This window comes from Neophocaena asiaeorientalis, unplaced genomic scaffold, assembly GCF_003031525.2.
Source record: "Neophocaena asiaeorientalis asiaeorientalis breed wild unplaced genomic scaffold, Neophocaena_asiaeorientalis_V1.1 scaffold253, whole genome shotgun sequence".
Lineage (NCBI taxonomy): Eukaryota > Metazoa > Chordata > Mammalia > Artiodactyla > Phocoenidae > Neophocaena > Neophocaena asiaeorientalis.
In genome coordinates, this window is record NW_020174553.1 from 1,677,987 (window position 1) to 1,695,885 (window position 17,899).

Genomic DNA, 17,899 nt, shown 5'->3' on the forward strand with positions numbered 1-17,899 from the left:
TCAGTTTGAAGATTCAATAGATACCCATCCAGTTCTACTATTACAAAAATTGGTTTCTTCCACCCTTTAGAGGCTTTTCTCTCTATTATTCATAGAAAGAACAGGAAAATAGCTTTATCTAAAACTCTTATTAAGCAAATAATACTTTTTGAGGCAGTAATGTAACTAATTCCTTACCTAATTTCAAAGAGCATACAACATAATATGGCTGACTTCTACTCCTGGTTATATCACTAATTTTTACTGGTCTAAGAGCAAGTCACTTCAATCTCAAGGTGCTCCAATTTTTATATCTACTGATATGTGGAATATTAGTGTGATCAACTTACCTGATGAGGAAAAATTCACCTTTATAACTTAAAGGTGAAAGCAATATTCAAGTATGAGAGAACACTTTCCCTCCAAACACTCTACTAATACATCAATGACCTTTGAAAATATGAAACTAACATGTATAGCCCACAATTTGTGTTCTTTTGAAGCTATAAAGGCAAACTGAGATATGACTTATTTTCTTATTCAGCAGAGATGTTCCAAAAAGAAGCAAATCAGAAACACAAGGACAGAGGAGGAGAAAAGAAAAAATTCTTTACGAGCATATTTAAAGATTCGTTTTTTAAAAATTCTTCTCTATACAAATAATCACTAAGGAAATCCATCTATCACTAACACTTGTACCCCAAATAATTAACACTGTCTTTTTAGAAAAATAAGAATTTGACCAATTGTATCTTACCTTATGTACACTAAGGCATATCCACAACAACAGCTAAAGTTAATTTCTTCACTAATAAAAATTCCTTTTATATTCTGCTTGCTTACTACATAGAAGTCACTTTATTATGATTATCAATCAAGTAGTGTCACTTTTATGAAATTTTTCACAAGCCATTACATTTTACAAATGACTTTTTTGTCAAATAGTTTTTTTTGCAAAATAATTCTGGCCACACACTATTAATTGTATTGCTTTATGATTTATTACTAGAGGTTTTTATAATTAATTTCTAATTTAAAAATGCTGAAATAGTAGAAACACATGCCTTCCTTTTTGTTTTCTTTGTTGAAAGGCAGCCCTGATATACAGGAAGTACACAAAAAAAGTATGCCTAGATACACAACAGCAGCATTTGAGGAGCGGAGCGCTTTTGCCTTCATACACTAGTTAGAGGAGTGGAAACTGCATGAGTTGTGTGTGATATTAAACCATTGCAATTCAAATACTCAGCAAAATATGCTAAATATCTATACAAGAAACAAAATGTGGAGGGAAAAGGGCTTAACCCAAATAAATACCTAACGTACCATAACTTGATAAAAGGCAAGAGTATCTGTTGTTTTGGCTTTAATTTTAAAATGGATATATTTGAATCAAATTCTGTTGCACTGGAGGACTGCTGATGAAATACAATAACACAATATATTTACTTATAATTTCTTCACATGGTTTTCCAAACATTTTTCTTCTCTATATTGTCTTTTCATACTTGTGAGTTTCTCATAAAAGTTTCACTATTAAAAGTATTTTAAAAACTAAACTACTTATCACAATATACAGGTATTGAAATAGACATATCAATTTTCTTTTAAATTTAGTATCTCAATAGAAGTATGGAATAAATAATAACTCTTTTTTAAAACTTAAAAGTGGAAACAATGTCTGAACCGTTTCTTCAATGGATTTCCTTTGTGATATGCAGGGGACCTGTGTCAAGAACTCCCCAGGTCTTTAACAGCCATAATATGAAGAGACTGATAATTACCATATTGAAATAAGATCGGATTTTGACGCCTCTTGCCAGATCCCACACTATCACGTTTCCATCATGACCAGCAGAAAAGAGAACTCTTGGATCGAACGGGTGTGGCTCAAGAACAAATACCTCATCTTCATGACCCTGAAATATTTTTTAAGTGGCAAAGCATTACAAATATTAAAAGATAAAAAGAAAACTCAAACACCAACAGGACAACATGTCTAAAATATGAGTTTTAAGAATTATTAAAGTGGTAAAAATCTTCAAATTTATCGATGCATAATAACAAAGCTGAGCTAGTATCACTGTCCAGGGATTTGCTATCATTTGGTGAAACCTGAGAATATTATTTACTGATCCAGCCCTACATACTAAAAAAATAGCAAGATGTATATTTCTAAGGCAAACCTGTTTAAGTGCATTTTAAGATTATTTCCATTCTCCCACAAAGACCTGTTACCCAGCCAACAAGAGATCTCAGTTAATACAAAAGACTTTATTTCTTAATGAAAATATTCTATTCTACAATCAGCTTCAGTTTATACCAAATAAAAATTAGTCTTTTTTCCTCACCATCAGGACATGAATTAGTTGACCGGTGTAAGAATTCCAAACTTTCAGAGTCATGTTATTAACTGCAGTTATAACTGTATTGTCATGCCGATCCCATGCTACCATAGTTACTTTCATTTTTGTGATTTTATCTTCTATCCCTTGAAGGTTTTGGCTGAAAGTGATGGAGGCAGTATTTGTTTACACTGATATTATTTATTAAAATACGAATATGACAAAAACCTAAATGTATTTTCTTATAGGTTACATTTATTAACATGGATAACTAACTACTGTTTTAACATGGTAATTAAGAATAGTTTGAACCAACAAAGAACGATGGCAAAAATCACTGCACGAAGTCAGCAAAATCAGGATTCCAGCACTCCTAAGTCCTTAGTAATAGATGACCTTGAGTAAATATTACTGGCTTTAACTCTTTCTGGATCCAGGAACTCTGAGCCATGCTGCTCACTCGCCATCTTTTACTGTTGCTGTCATGCCCTGCTAACTACTTTGCTCTCCCTTCTGGGACTACTACACACAAATACAAACAGAGAAAAATGATAAAATATTAAAACCAAAATAACAGTTACAACGTGTAGTATAATTTCTCTTGGCTGGAGACAACCAGTGAATATAGCACATCATCCCTGTATCAGACGGAACATTATAATATGTTCTGCTTTCTGAAAAAACTAGTAAAACTTGCAGCTATTCTTACAGTACTATCATCCTCCTCTTAACAAAACTGAACTGAAAGGAATCATTAATGCAGCAGGTCTTCTCAAACAGGGCAAAAATTCATTTTATAAAAATCAACATCTTCATCTCCAAAAGCACCTCTAGTTGTTACAGAAAAGTAAACATTTTAACATGGTTTATGATACATACACTTACAGGCTGAGTCACACCAACCTGTAATATAGCTTTACAACTTTAAATGTTCTAGCTATATCTACGTAATATTTCAAATTTCATCTCTTACCCTGCTGGACGAGTAGCCATATCCAGCAAAATACTCTTCCATTCTCTTCGTTTAAATTGCCAAATACGTGCTGTCCCATCACGACTGCCACTTACAAACCTGCAAAGGAGCCCACCCCCCAAATAAAAAAATCGTATGTGCTCTACCGAAGTGCACTTTCCAATAGAGTTATGTTTTTAAAAATGCTAAAAAAGACAGCATTCATCTTTACTTACACAGCATTCTAATATAATAGAAATTACTCTATCTGATATTCTCTGCAAATCTAAGAATTTCTGAAACTTCATGGGCTTTAAAATTTTTAAATACATATACAGATTCTAATGTGCACAGCTAGGTCTCACAAATAACATTCAAAAGTGATTCAAGGCCACTATTTATTACCTTAGAAAGAGAATTGATATTTTCCAATGGAAAAACACAGATTTTCCTTTCAACATTAAAGAACCTGACTCATCCTAATCAGGCGTAGAAATATCTTTTTAAAATTTAAAACAAGAACATGAGAAAACTTATACAATGTCATCTAAGCTTATCATCCATAAACAGTTCTGCCTCAAATACTACATTATGATACATTTCCAATCTCTACTAAGTTTCTTTACACTTTGATATGTATAGAAAATATGTAGGATGGATAAAAGTCCCTATTATTAAAAAAACAGTGGCCAAATAAACTAACATTATTACAGATAAAACATAAAGCCGTGTTCACAGGCATGTGAAGGCTATATTGACTTTTCATTATAACTAGTCAACATCTTTATTTTAGGTGGCTAATTAATATACAAATCTAACTAAAACCTGACCATAAGAATTGTCTTTATTTCATAATTTAAAAACTGGAATTAAATTTGACAAACAAAAATAATTATTTTACCTGTTACTAGTGTTGGAAAACTGGATACTGTCAACTTTGTCCTATATATAAACAGATGAACAAAAAAGAGGATCCTGAATATAAACCGTTAGACTCATTTATATTGTACTCATCTAACTCTTTTCAGCAATACTTACAGTATGAAACTCCAATTCTGATATTTTCTCGGGCTGACCTGATCCAAAAAAATAAACCCTAATAATATGATCTGTGCTCCCTGTGGCCAGAAACATTCCACCTGAGGAATAACACCAAACATTTATGAGTGAGACACAATGTCAGAATCTCTGGGAATTAAATAATAAATGCAAGCAACATTATCATAATATATGTTGAATGACTAATATTTCATTCTAAAACTATTCATACTTATCCTAATGTATATAATACACCTAACCTGAAATTAAGAAAGTTTGCTAACATAAGCTTTGCCTGGGAAGAATTTTTCAGTATTTATAGAAGCTTTCTTCTAACAAATGATTTCACCAAGTAACTACATAATCATGTTAAAATTATCAGTCACCATTACTAGAAAACATGTCTTTTAATTCTGCTGAAATCCCTCTCTTGCCTCATTTCCCATCTGTTAAAATCCTATCAAATTTTTAGGGTCCAGCGCCTTCACTACAGGCTTTACAGACTTGCAATCAAATACGCCTGCTCTCCTCTGAACTCTCACTCAGACTTTGTCCTGTAGCAAATACATTCTCCTCTGCATTACAGTTATTTGTATATGCAATTTACTCTCTCTTGGAATCAATACCCTCCCATAGTGCTGAAGACAGTGCTATATATAATCGCATCTAGAGTACTCTGAAGCATATGTAGTGCCTATAATTACGTTACTACTAGAAGTAAAACTGTCTTCATGGTAGTAGCAGTGGAAATCTAGAAGCTAGTAATTAAAGATGTTTAGATATTAGTATGGCAAAAATAGATTCATGTCCTCAGTTTGCAATCTCTTATCTCAGGTACTACTGCTCTCCACAATTATGAAAGGAAAAGAAAAGGTAAAACCGGAAATAAACGTGGAAGGAACTGGTATTAGGAACATTAATTCGTGTTTCATTTTCTCATCAATTCGCTTAAAATCTCCAGATCATCATTTGTTTAAAAAGACTCTAATATCCATTCAAAATGCTGCTACATAAACTCAAAACATAACTGGAATCTTAGCATTGCTACACTGCTACCTTTTAAAGAGCGAATAAGAATAATCTGGAGCAAAGTAATTAATAAAGATGTACAAATATCTATCAACCTATTTTACTTAGCTATGTGTGACTCCAAAATCCATAAAAATATAAAACAGATTTAAAACTACTTTTCTTTCAAAGAGATAACTATTCAAAGATTTATTCTTTCAAAGAGATAACTATTCAAAGATTTATTCTTTAACAGTCAATTTTGAAACTATTTTATCCCTCCTACCAAAGAATTATGGTCTTCTTAAAGAAAAATCTTAATCATTTATACACTCAATCAAATGAGTATATAAGCTAAACTTGAGCAAAGTTCAAATACTTATAAACTAATTTACGATCATCCCCTGGTATGCGCATGAGAATATGATTTATATTACAACAGCAAGTATTTTCCAAAATTTTATGTGTTCCACTAGAACCCTTTAAGTGGAGAATAGAACTTATACAACTTTAAGTGGAGAATTAGGAAGAAAAAAAATCTTACCAGCACTAAAAGAAGAACAGATCATTTGAACTCCAGGCCGAGGGCGCTCTGTAAATTTTGCAGGTCTCGGACTGTAATACAAAAAATAACCAATTAAAAATATCTCAAAGCGACCAGCAACACCAGAACTCAGCTGTCTCCAAAAATAACTACAGAAGGACAAAATTAAATAAGAAGCAACAGAGGGCTCCCTTCCTAAAAACAAGTTCAAAATCATTATATGTCATGATCAGCAGGATCTTGTGGAAACTTTAGACACAGGTTTTGCAGAAGCTCCTGATTATACAACAATCCACACATGAAACAAAGCCACTGTCACACGTGGCATGTAGTTATTGGTTACACTCACTTCTAATCATCTAATCCAATTTAACAGGTTCTCAGTTTTATACAGCAGAATAGCAATGCACAAATATATAAGGAAATACAGGTCATGTGTAAACATTAGCAAAATAGGTGCTGTCTCATTGGCATATATACACCATCAATCAATAAATTTTTTCAATATTAGACAGTGTTAATTAAACATCTCCCTCTGTTTACTTTCTATAAAATATGCCCTTTAAGACTCCAAAAATTAAGAATCTTACATTCTAGTGAAAATCTGAAGACTATTTGACTCTCACATCAACTATAATGCTCATTTAAAATAGTGATCTATAGGGCTACCCTGGTGGCGCAGTGGTTGAGAGTCCACCTGCGGATGTAGGGGACACGGGTTCGTGCCCCGGGTCCGGGAAGATCCCACATACCGATAGGTCACACTCAACTATACTTACATTAATTGTATAATTATACTACAAATCATATGTTTTATATTAATGCTATTGACATTAATGCTTAGTGCCAACTATACTAAAGAAAATTAAATTACAGATTTTACCCATACCAGCTCCAATATATGTACAATGCATACGTAATGTTCCAATACAGCGATCATATTTAAAGCCCTTCTTAACATATATTTTGACCAAGTTTTTCCTCAGAATATTAGGAGAGAGAACTAAAAAATAATTAGAGCCTTCAACCAGAGTGCACTGCATAACTTTCACAATCCACAACTACTGAACACAGAACGGTTTCCATCTTGTGGTCATTTAGGGAAAAAAGTACAAAATACTTCTGATCTATCAATTATATATTCTGAACAACAGAACACAACAAAAACTATTTTCTAAAATTTTAAAAAATAAATTTGTAAATTTTCTTAATATTCACAGACTCTGATACAGCTGAGCATAACTGATATGGAGAAAGAGAAACTTACTAAAACAGTTAAAACCTAAACATTTATTCAGAGGAGAATTAACTCTAAGTAAATTTATCTGAAACTATAAAGGCAACTAAATGCACTACTTCCATTAGTACCTTGCAGACTGTGGAGCTGCGTTTTTATTAAGTTTTGGCACAACTGCTCATACATGTGCCAAACAACCAGTTAGTTAGCACTCATAACCAGAACATGCAAATAATCATACAGATTGTCATTTCAAACGAATGTTAATATTTTTAAAGAGAAAAAAACAGATAAGCAGGTACACATAATTTATTTTTAAATGTACATTTGAGGAACTATTTCGAGACAAGGCCTAGAACTCAAGACTCTTCTGAGTTCCGTTCCCAGTTCTGCCACTTATCTGTGTGAGCTCAGGCAAGTTAACGTTTCTGTACCTCAGTCTTCTAATCTGTAAAATGGGGGGTAAATATGAGAACATATCTCAGAGTCCCAGAGAGAATTAGATGAGTTTAATGCACATGAAGTGCTTCGTTCTGTGCCCAGCACACTCAGTAAATTATTATTAGCATTATTAGTATTTTAGTAGGTTCAACCAGTTCAAGATGGTCCATCAAGAAATAACTGCTATTTGGTTTGGCCTAGTGGTTAAGAGGAGGTCCTGACAGTGCACTTCCAGTATTTGCCTCAGTTTTCTCTCCTATCTGTCCTGAAGATAATAATTATACCTTCCTCATAGGGGTGTCATAAGAATTAATGAGGTAACAGTTATAGAGTGCCTAATACTAGGCTTGACAGACTAAGTGCTTAATAAAAATTTGTAATCATTATTATCATTTGCACATTTTAGGATTCCAATTCTTTTCTCACATCTGTCTAGGCTTGGACACCTTCCTCCTACTCAGAAATCTCTTGAGCCAGCTTTCGAGTCAACCAGCCACTCAAATTACTCATCTAAGAAGCAGCATCTTTACTAGTGGGAGTTGTTACCATATACATAAACCCTATATAAAAGTGAATTTATTAAGAGATTTGGGTTTCCAAAACAGATTTCATTTACTGATAGAACTGATTCTTTCAATTAATGCAGACTGGGTTGCTGAAGTCACTTACCCCAAAGATTATTCAAAAGCATTACCGTTCAATACGATTTTTGCCTCTGATTAGTAATTAAGGCCACATTTTTCGGCAGTTATCAACCATGTACACATAAAGAAAGGAAAACAGGCATCTCAAAGTCTGCGTGTGAGGAAAATTACTCTTACTTTTATGCCTGAACTCAAGCTAAAAGTTTTCATGGGACAATTATAATAACAAATAGAATATTACTTTTAAGTAACTAGAAAAAAATTTTATGTCCAAAAATAGGAAAATCACTAAGCAAAGTATGGAACAGCTCAATGGAATATAATGCAGCTATTAAAATTATGTGAAAAAAACTGTTAGGGTAGTGGGTTTATGGGTGAATCTACATAAAGGTTCTGAAAAAAATCATTTATATGGAATACATCACTTCTCACTTCCAAATAAATGTTACTGTACTTGGCAATGTAATCCTCCAGAAGCACAAAGTGAGAGCTTAATTTTGTAAACACATTTTTTCTTCCTATGTTGATTCGAAAATTGCTGATCACTTTTTCTTCAAAAACAAGACAGGACAAGACGAAGGTATCAAAATCAGATCATAAGGAGGTAAAGAATACTCAAAGGAGAAAACAATGAACTACTGCTATTGTCCATACTCGAGTGAAACATTTCAACTTTTATCTAAATGCCTACAGAAAGCCTTTACTATTCTAAATATTAAGAATGCAACTAAAGTGAAATCAGCTTGCTTTCTCCCAAGAGCCAAGTCTTTGATCACAATCCTTTCTGCAAAAGAAGTATAGTTTGCTGTATTATGCTACCCATGCTGCCACAGCCCCCTAAATGCCCTGCCATAAGAGGCACTATTCAGGAATGTTCACACATATGAGGTTTATCTAAACATTACTGTTTCGAAATAACAAAGACATACACAAATTATTTTATTAAATAACTCAATTTGGGTTGATAGTTTATAAACAGATGTCAGAAACAATTATTGAGATATATCTAATCTAAATGAGTTTTTACCTTGAGAGCTCAGAGATGGCCATTTCAACACTATGGAATCACTGTATGCACTACCTCCCCATTCACAGATTTCCATGGGGTAAACACAGCACTTCTCCCACTATATCCACTTAAGAGGTGGCATGACACAGCACAGAACCAGAGGGCAGGGAAATGTTACAGTCCTGGCCTTGCCATTTTTAAAAACTTTTAACTGTGGGAAAGTTGGTTAACTTTTCTTTGCCTCAGTGTCCTTAATCTAAACATAATATTGTGCAGACAACTTATTTTGATAAACCAAGATATTATTATAGGTGAAAGCACAAATGCAAAATGCTATTATGGGGCAGAGGGAAGGGTGCATCTATCTACCTTGATATAGTTCAGTGAAAATTTAATGATTGCATTTTCCTAAATTTCCCTAGATCTACAATAAAATCCAGTCTATAGATGCGATAACAGAAATAATTACAATTCTTCTATAGAACTAGGAACTCTGAAGATTATGTTCTCAGTACCAAAAGGAGTTACTGATATGTAACTGCAGCATACAAAACAGAAGTGGTAATAAGACAGGTATATTCTGAAAGAGCTAGGGCTAGGAAAAAAGATAAGAGAAAAAAGAAATAAACATGTTAACAAAAATCTTTCTTTAAAGCATGAAAACAAAAAGGAAAGCATAAAAATGAAAGAGGTCAGTGAAGAGACAAAATGAATTTGTTACTTACTCAAGGAGAAAAAAAAGTAAAATTATTCCTATTGTTGACTACTTCATACTTTTGTGATTTCAACCATTAAATTATACACATTTATTCTATGAAACAGAAGAGCAACTGACTTTATTTTAAGGGTTCCAGCATCCCACAGCCAAAAACAAATAGTGCCATCTGCCCCAGTAGAAGACAGATATCTCTTTGAGCCACTGCACAATGGTGAGAACTGAAAAACAAAGAAAAAAAAATTTTTACAAGAGTAACACAGTCCAAATAATAAACCCATCTTGACCATACAAACAGCAACTAACACTAACAGTGAGAGAACACTCAGAACTGACGAAGGTCATGGCTACCACGTTATTTAAAGTCCATGTACTTATAAAGAAAAGAGAAATACTCCTTTTTTCATTTTAGTTGGCTTTATACAATGGATAATAAAAGTGACTTCTTAAAATTTACTTTAGATTATAACAAGGATTTTGCAGAGATTAAAACGACTACCTGTAGTGACGTTATAGATGCACTGTGGCCCTGAAGAACAGCCAAAGGCGCGCATGTTCGCAGACACCAGACTCGGATCATTTTATCACAACTTCCAGCTGCTATCATTGTATTCTCATAGTTTACAGCCATGTCTGATATTTCAGCAGCATGGCCTCTTAAAGTAGCTAATAATCTCCCATCATCTGTTGCCCAGATTTTCACAAGACAGTCATCAGAACCCTTAAAATAAAAATGGATATTAATAGAATTAACTCTAAATTTTAATTGGAATTCTTAACACAGATTAAAAAAAATCATATCTGTTACATCCACTTCCCAACAATTATAATTTTAAGTACTAAAAAGTGTTAAATACTTGTGTTATGAATTTTCCTCTACATAAGACTACTTTATTAAATTATTCACTTATAAAGAATACTTGTGTGCCCATCATCTAACAGGAAAAGTAGGATGTTAGCAATAGCTAACATTTACCTATGGTCCCCTACCCACTACCTATATGGTACCCTCTATATAGAACCTTGTAAAAGAATCTGAACATCTAAAATAACAAAATTATAACTGCAAAACAAATGTAATACACAACAGTGACTAATCCTATCTATGTTAATATAAAAATGAAAGGAAGCATATTTGAGGCTTTTTCTCCTAAGAAGCCAAAATCTATGATACATGACTTTCCCATCACTGATCTTCAGCTAAATACATTATATATAAAATCACCCATCAGTTATAAGAAAAAAATTAATTTTATCTGTATGAAGTCAATAAAAAAATATATATATATTACTTGTTTGTTGCAGCAGCATAAGCTCAGGAAGAAAATGTAAAGAATACAGAGTTTCCTATGAATTCCTATATTTACAAATAAACACTTCAATTTCACTTAGCCAAAGCAGCAGTAAGACCTTTTAGACTTTTTTTTGTTCTCTAATTTTCCTTATTCATCCTATAGCTCAAAGTTTACTCTTTTACCAACCTCTCCCTATTTCCCCCTAGTTTTTATTATTAAAAAGTTTTAAACATACAAAAAGTAGAGAATATTACCATTAACCTCATATATCCATTCCCCAGATTCAAAATTTATCAAAAGATTGCAAAGATTGTAGTTTAGAATTCTTTACAATCTTCCAATCTAATTTGTTAAAAAATACACACACAATTTTATCTGATATTAGAAGGTACTTAGAGGATCTACAAAAGCAAGTGACACAGAGAAGTATCCGCTTCATACTGATGACAGACATGACATATAAATGATCACAAACACAGTATTAACAGCATATGTTAAATGCTGTACCTTAAACCACATTCTGCCAACACTACCTAGAGCACTCTCAATTAACTATAAAACCAGTTCTTCTGACTGACCTTTGAAGCAAATTAAATTGGTTACCAACCACTGAAGACTAGTAATAAAACTTAACTTTGGTGAATTATTCACATGAAAATCTGGTATTCCCATCACGTTCACTTAATCTCAAGCTCTTCATCTATAAAATAAGGAAGTTAAATTGGATGATCTCCAAGGTTCCTTTTTAAAATTCAGTGATTCATGCATTCATTTATCCATTTGCCTTGCGACTAAATATGTGCCAAACACTGGAGATTCAAGGGTGATGAATAAAGACGTAGTATTCCTGTCCTTATGAAGCAAGGCAGAAGAATATAAATGCAATAACATGTCCTAAGTCTTATACTGTTAATCAGTAGAGATCTAAAAGGAGAGCAGTCTGTTTTTTCTCAAACGTGGAGAGGTAGAATCTGGAAAGGAATCCAGAAGCAGTGATGTTTGGACAGTCAATACAATGTAGTAGCTTAAGAGCACAGACTCTAGAGGTCAAGAAAAAAAATGGTTAAAAGATCAATAAGAGAATTAAAATTACATCAAAAATGTCTCTCTGGGCTTCCCTGGTGGCACAGTGGTTGAGAGTCCGCCTGCCGATGCAGGGGACACGGGTTCGTGCCCCGGTCAGGGAAGATACCACATGCCGCGGGGCAGCTGGGCCCGTGAGCCATGGCTGCTGAGTCTGCACGTCCGGAGCCTGTGCTCCGCAACAGGAGAGGGCACAACAGTGAGAGGCCCGCATACCGCAAAAACAAACAAAACAAAAATGTCTCTCTAACACAAGTCAGTAAAAGAGAAGCAGAAGAACAAAAAAGAGATGGCACAAATAGAAACTATTAGTAAAAAGGTAGAAGTAAATCCAACCGTATCTAGAATTCCATTAAGCGAGAGAATGGGACCTGGTGCAACCACTTTCTACACGTTTGACCTTGGAAGAGTTACATGTACCTTCTTTGCCTCATTCTTCTAATCTACACCTACCTCATAGGGTTGTCGCAAAAATGAAATGAGTAAATGAAGGCAGAGCGCCTGGCATAGAGTAAAAGCTATATATATACATATTTTTATATATATGTGGACTATCTACTATTACTGCTTTTGTTGCTGGTAGTATTCTTATTCTTACTTTAATAATATTCTTATTATTTTAAAAAGAACAAATATTCCACATGGCAACTAGAGAGAAAAGTATGATCAAAGGCATGAAAATGTGAGAAGTTCAGGGAACTGCAAGTAGTCTGTAAGCTAACAAAGTGTGAGGTGAAGGCGAGAGGATGAAGTCAGGGAAGAACTGTGCAGGCCCTTTTATGGGATACGAAGGCGTATGGTATGTAATGGGGATCACTTAAGGCGATCAAGCAGGTGAATATCAGGATCAGATTTGTTTTCCAAAGATCATCCTGGCATTAGTATGAATTAGGCGAGAAAGTAGGAGGCCAGATGAAAGTTGTTAAAATAGTACAGGCAGGAGAGAATGGTAATATTGTTATTATAGAAGAGAAGGATCAGAAGAGATGGCTACAACAGGTATTTGGGGGAACAAAAAGGATGAGGATTACATCCCTGCCAACTGTGGGAAATGAAGAAGGAGCCTGTGTGTAGACTGTGATTTCCAGAAAGCTGGTCTACAATACCACCTGGCATTGTAGAAAGAAGTGCACTAGGTACTTGTTGGACAACCAAAAAAGGCTTTAAAACATTTATTCAACCCTCAATTTCTCTAAATTCCACAAATTAAGTCAATTTATTCACTTCATTTGCTTACCTTCTAAAAACTAAGGCAATATTTGCCTCTGATCTACATTCACAACAAAAATAAAATTTTAAGTATGCTAATACAGGCAGAATATATGAAAAGAGTAAAATCATGTCATCTCATTATTTCTTATGTATCTGAATTAAGAGTCTGCTGTATATTCTGCTATAGAAGGTGTATCACATATTTTCCATGTTAACAGAAAAAACAAAACAAACAAAACCCACACATCTTTTTGACCAAAATGCCAGCTTTCAATGAAAAGGACAGGGGCAACCTGTTATCTAAACTCAGCTTCCAGTGACTTTTCACTAATTAAAATTGAACAAAAAGCCCCACTATATTCTTATTGAGTTTATTAAGTTCACTAATTTAATATTACTTTATAATTCTGCTTTATTTAGACAAGTACTAAAAAAACCCCACAAAACCAAAAACCAAAACTTTTGTTTTAAAAAAACCCACTGTACACAATTCCCCCTAGTGTGTAGTATCCCAACTAACCTTTCTTTTCTTCCATTAAATTGCAGGAGAGAAATTTTTCATCGTACTTTCACTCTCTTCACTATCCTCTTTTATGATATAAAGTAGTATACTATCCCCAACCCTTAACCCTGCTCACAGAACTCCCGGCAGAATTTCAAACCAAACCCTAAAGCATCCTCAGGCAACTTCTATTTCATCATTCATTACTTGTGATCATTCATCTGTTTTTATGGAAATGTGAAACTAAATATGATTTGACAAAATTCAACTAAGTTCTTTTAAAATGACTATCAGAAATACAAGTACACATAAATAATTGTTTGAAAAGGACTGCAGACAAGAAGAAAAATCAAATTTACTGGGAAAACATTTTTTAAAGCACCATAGATGTGTTTAAGTTGAATGTGGAAGGATGAACTAAACTTTGATAAAACTACTCTTTTTAAAAAGACCAAAATGCAGAGAATTTGAACAAATGATCTTTCTTCCCAGAAGCCTACCTCAAATGTTAGTAAAGTCAATAATAAACCAAAGAGTAGGACATTATAAGTTTTCAATCAAAACTTTAAAGACAGTATGGACATTAAAGCAAAAGTAATGTTATTTAAATGGTGAAAAGAAAGAGATGGACAACACAGGCACAGGGGTCAGCCTTGGTAGGAGGGACACATAGGCTCCTAGGCTTCACGAGGAGGGAAGAGGTATGGTGGAGATAGCAATTCTAAAGCAGGCAGCAAAGAAATTAGATGATTCTAACCTTAGCAAGTAAGACAAATATCTGAAGATTATTTCCTTCAAGTGGAGAAGGGGGAAACAAAGAAGGAACCAAAAAAAGGTGAGCAAAGTTTGAAAATGTGGTGGAATTTTAAGAGCAATAAGAAAAAGGGGAAAAACCTGGAAGCAACAGTGAACTTCCTGCTAAAATTAGATAGCATGATTTTAGAAAAATATCTCAACTGACAAGTTTTTTAAGCAAAGTTCTAATGCCTAGGGGAAAACGAAGTATTCATTTATTTTCAGTAACATCTAGATGTTGCTGCTAGGACTGGGGATTTGGCAAGGTGAGAAAAGTTGGGAGTACAAAGTATAAGTGGGAAACTAGAAACAAAAATTAAGCTGGAAAGGTTTTATCTGAGGAAGGTAATAGAAGGTAGGGGTTTTAAATGCCTGTTAGGGAGTTTGAATTTAACCTGGTGAGGAAGCTTCTGAAGAATTTTAAGCAGACAAGGCATAGTCACTACAATATTTTAACCATGATAAGTTTTAAGAAATACATGAACTGGTGAAAACTGAAGATGCTTTGATGGAATTCATTTTTAAATCAAATTATAATATTAAGCTAGTGGTTAATGCCAAGCAAATGTAAGACAGTAGTGGATCATTAGTGTCACTTTTCAATAATGTAAAATTGTCATAATTACCATGAAAGAGTACTCATTAATATGTTATCATTTGTCTGTTTACATCAAACCTAGTATAAAGATAACAAAAAGAACAAGTAGCTCTGGCTTAACATAAATCCCCAAACAAATGAGATATAACAGATTTACATTGCTTTCTCTTAAATGTCAAGACATCTCATCAATGCAAAGATAAAGCCAAGAAAGCTGAAAGAGCACCTGATCTCTATCCTGAATAAACAACAATGTAGATGTTATTTGTGAAAAGGCTTGATAAAGGGTGGAACTTAAACAAAATTTAGATTTGCCTAAACTTACGAATTTAAAGTACCCTATAAATTTTCTTATTCCACAGCCACACCTAAAGCCACACGCACAAAATGATTAAGGCAAGTGCCTTTAAAACTGTCAACATACTCTGTAGCTTAGGACAAGAGGAAGGAAACGGAATCAGACATTTACTCTGGAATCATTATTTCTTTAGTACTTTTAAGTAGACTGTTGGCACTAATGACCCTTTCAGCGTACAACTAGATCTCTTACACTGCAGGTAATTCTCATTTTATGTCTATCTAAAAGAGGTTCCTATTTTGTGAATCCCTTTTGGAAACTCAAAGTTTCTTCAAAATAAAAAGTGTGAGAGGCAAATTTCAGATAAATAAAAACAAACGCTGACATTCTCTATAGTTAAGCCCAAGCAATAAATGTATTGTACACATTTGCTTTTGGTATTCTGGTAAAGGAAGTTCAACAGGTCTCTGTGACATGGCTTTCTACTTTGTCATGAGCTTGGGTATTAAAATGCTCCTTAAAATCTACAAAAAACGTCCTACCTATTGATATGAAAATTTTATGAAACAACTTCAGACACAGGGCCTTCTTCAATCACTTAAATTCTATGTAAAAACTAAAGCAGAACCTAAGGTCAAATTTCAAGTTTCTGGAAGACAAGTTTTAAAGAGCTTAATTGAACTATTTATGTATATATGTATTTATTTATTTAAACTAAAGCTAGAAGATTAGAGGTAACAACTATGTGAACCATTCAATGATGAAGAAAACTACTTTACAGGATGGAACAGTAAGTGACCAAGAATTGTGGACTTCTGTGAGCAGAAAACCGCACACACTTGGAAACAGTACAGCAGGTTGATTCTGCTCAGATGACCTTAAAATTAAAAAGTAGATCTGTAAACCTTTCCCTGCTAAAAGAGAAGCATCAATTGAAGAGACCAACCAAAGATTACTACTTTGACATAAAGATAAATTACGTGATTTTTAATCTTATAGTGTCTTGGAGAACTTGGCAGTCCTTGGCAGAACCAAAAAAGAGAATTCTCATTTCTCGCTACTGCTGCACAGCTTATGAGTCAGGTTTCACCTCTTGATGTCATTAGAACAAACAGAATTAAATGTTAAAACACCATGTATATGGTTATGCATACTATAATGTCATTTTCTTTTCAAGCTAAAAAGTAGCCTATTCAGGCAGCTTAAAGTGCTTGTAATTTAAATTTAGTTCAATGTTTTTTTCGAGAAGAGGCTATTGATTTTCTTTCTTACCCATCTATCAGACCCCTATTTCATTTCCCTTACAAATTACCCTAAACTTCAGTGTCAATCATTTCAACACACGCCAAATTTTCTCACTCCCTTGTCCACCTAAACCACCAATGACTAACGTTGTATCAATGTAATCATCACTTGCCCTTATCCTCCTCCCAGATACCAAGTACCATTATGGAAAAGAAGACAAGGACACTAAATCTGCAACACTGCAAATTCATAACTCCTGTTTGTCTGGAAGGCTAAGGCTAATCAGCAATCCTTTTCCCCCATTCATCACTCTTTCCTTATCACCAGGTTTGATCACTCATCTCTAGAACCCAGACCCACTCCCTAACCAAGACTCTTATCAGGTAAAATATTTCACTTTGAAAAGCAGAATCTGTTCATTGTAACCCTAATTATCTATCTTTCTAAGCAGTCCAAATAGACTGCTCTGTATCTATTTCTTCATTTACCTACCCTCCATAAAGACCACTGTACATCAAGTACCTCCTCTTATATCTGTGCTCCTAGTTCCTTACCCTTGACCCAGTTTTTCAAAAATTTACCTTCCTATAAATTACTGTACTCTAGCTCTCCTTTCCATTACTACCAAACTTACTGAATATACAGTATCATCCCTACACTACCTCCCATGGTACTTTTAAAAAGTAATTTTGCATTTCAAACTTACAGAAGTTTCAAGAGCAGTACCAATGTCTTCCATCACTCAGATTCATCAACTATTAACAATCCACTGCATCAGCTCCATCACCACCTTTCTTTCCTTTCTCTCCATACAACACACACACACACACACACACACACACACACACACACCCATTAGTCTTTTTCTGCACCATTTAATAGTAGGCTGCAGACTTGACGCCCCGTCACTTCTAAATATCCCAGTGTGCCTTCCTCTAAAACAAAGACACATGTCTACC

At 34.0% G+C, this 17,899-nt stretch overlaps 1 protein-coding gene across 1 annotated transcript in view; it reads right to left on the minus strand.

Annotated features, from left to right (window-relative positions):
• Nucleotides 1-17,899, minus strand: part of PHIP (PHIP subunit of CUL4-Ring ligase complex) — a 112,174-nt gene that overhangs the window by 68,654 nt on the left and 25,621 nt on the right. The window contains exons 4-11 of the mRNA XM_024757414.1: nt 10,412-10,639; nt 10,033-10,133; nt 5,867-5,937; nt 4,315-4,415; nt 4,178-4,218; nt 3,298-3,396; nt 2,331-2,484; nt 1,764-1,898 (exon numbers count right to left, since the gene is read on the minus strand). Coding sequence (XP_024613182.1) covers nt 1,764-1,898; nt 2,331-2,484; nt 3,298-3,396; nt 4,178-4,218; nt 4,315-4,415; nt 5,867-5,937; nt 10,033-10,133; nt 10,412-10,639 — 930 coding nt within the window. The remainder of the gene's footprint in view (nt 1-1,763; nt 1,899-2,330; nt 2,485-3,297; nt 3,397-4,177; nt 4,219-4,314; nt 4,416-5,866; nt 5,938-10,032; nt 10,134-10,411; nt 10,640-17,899) is intronic.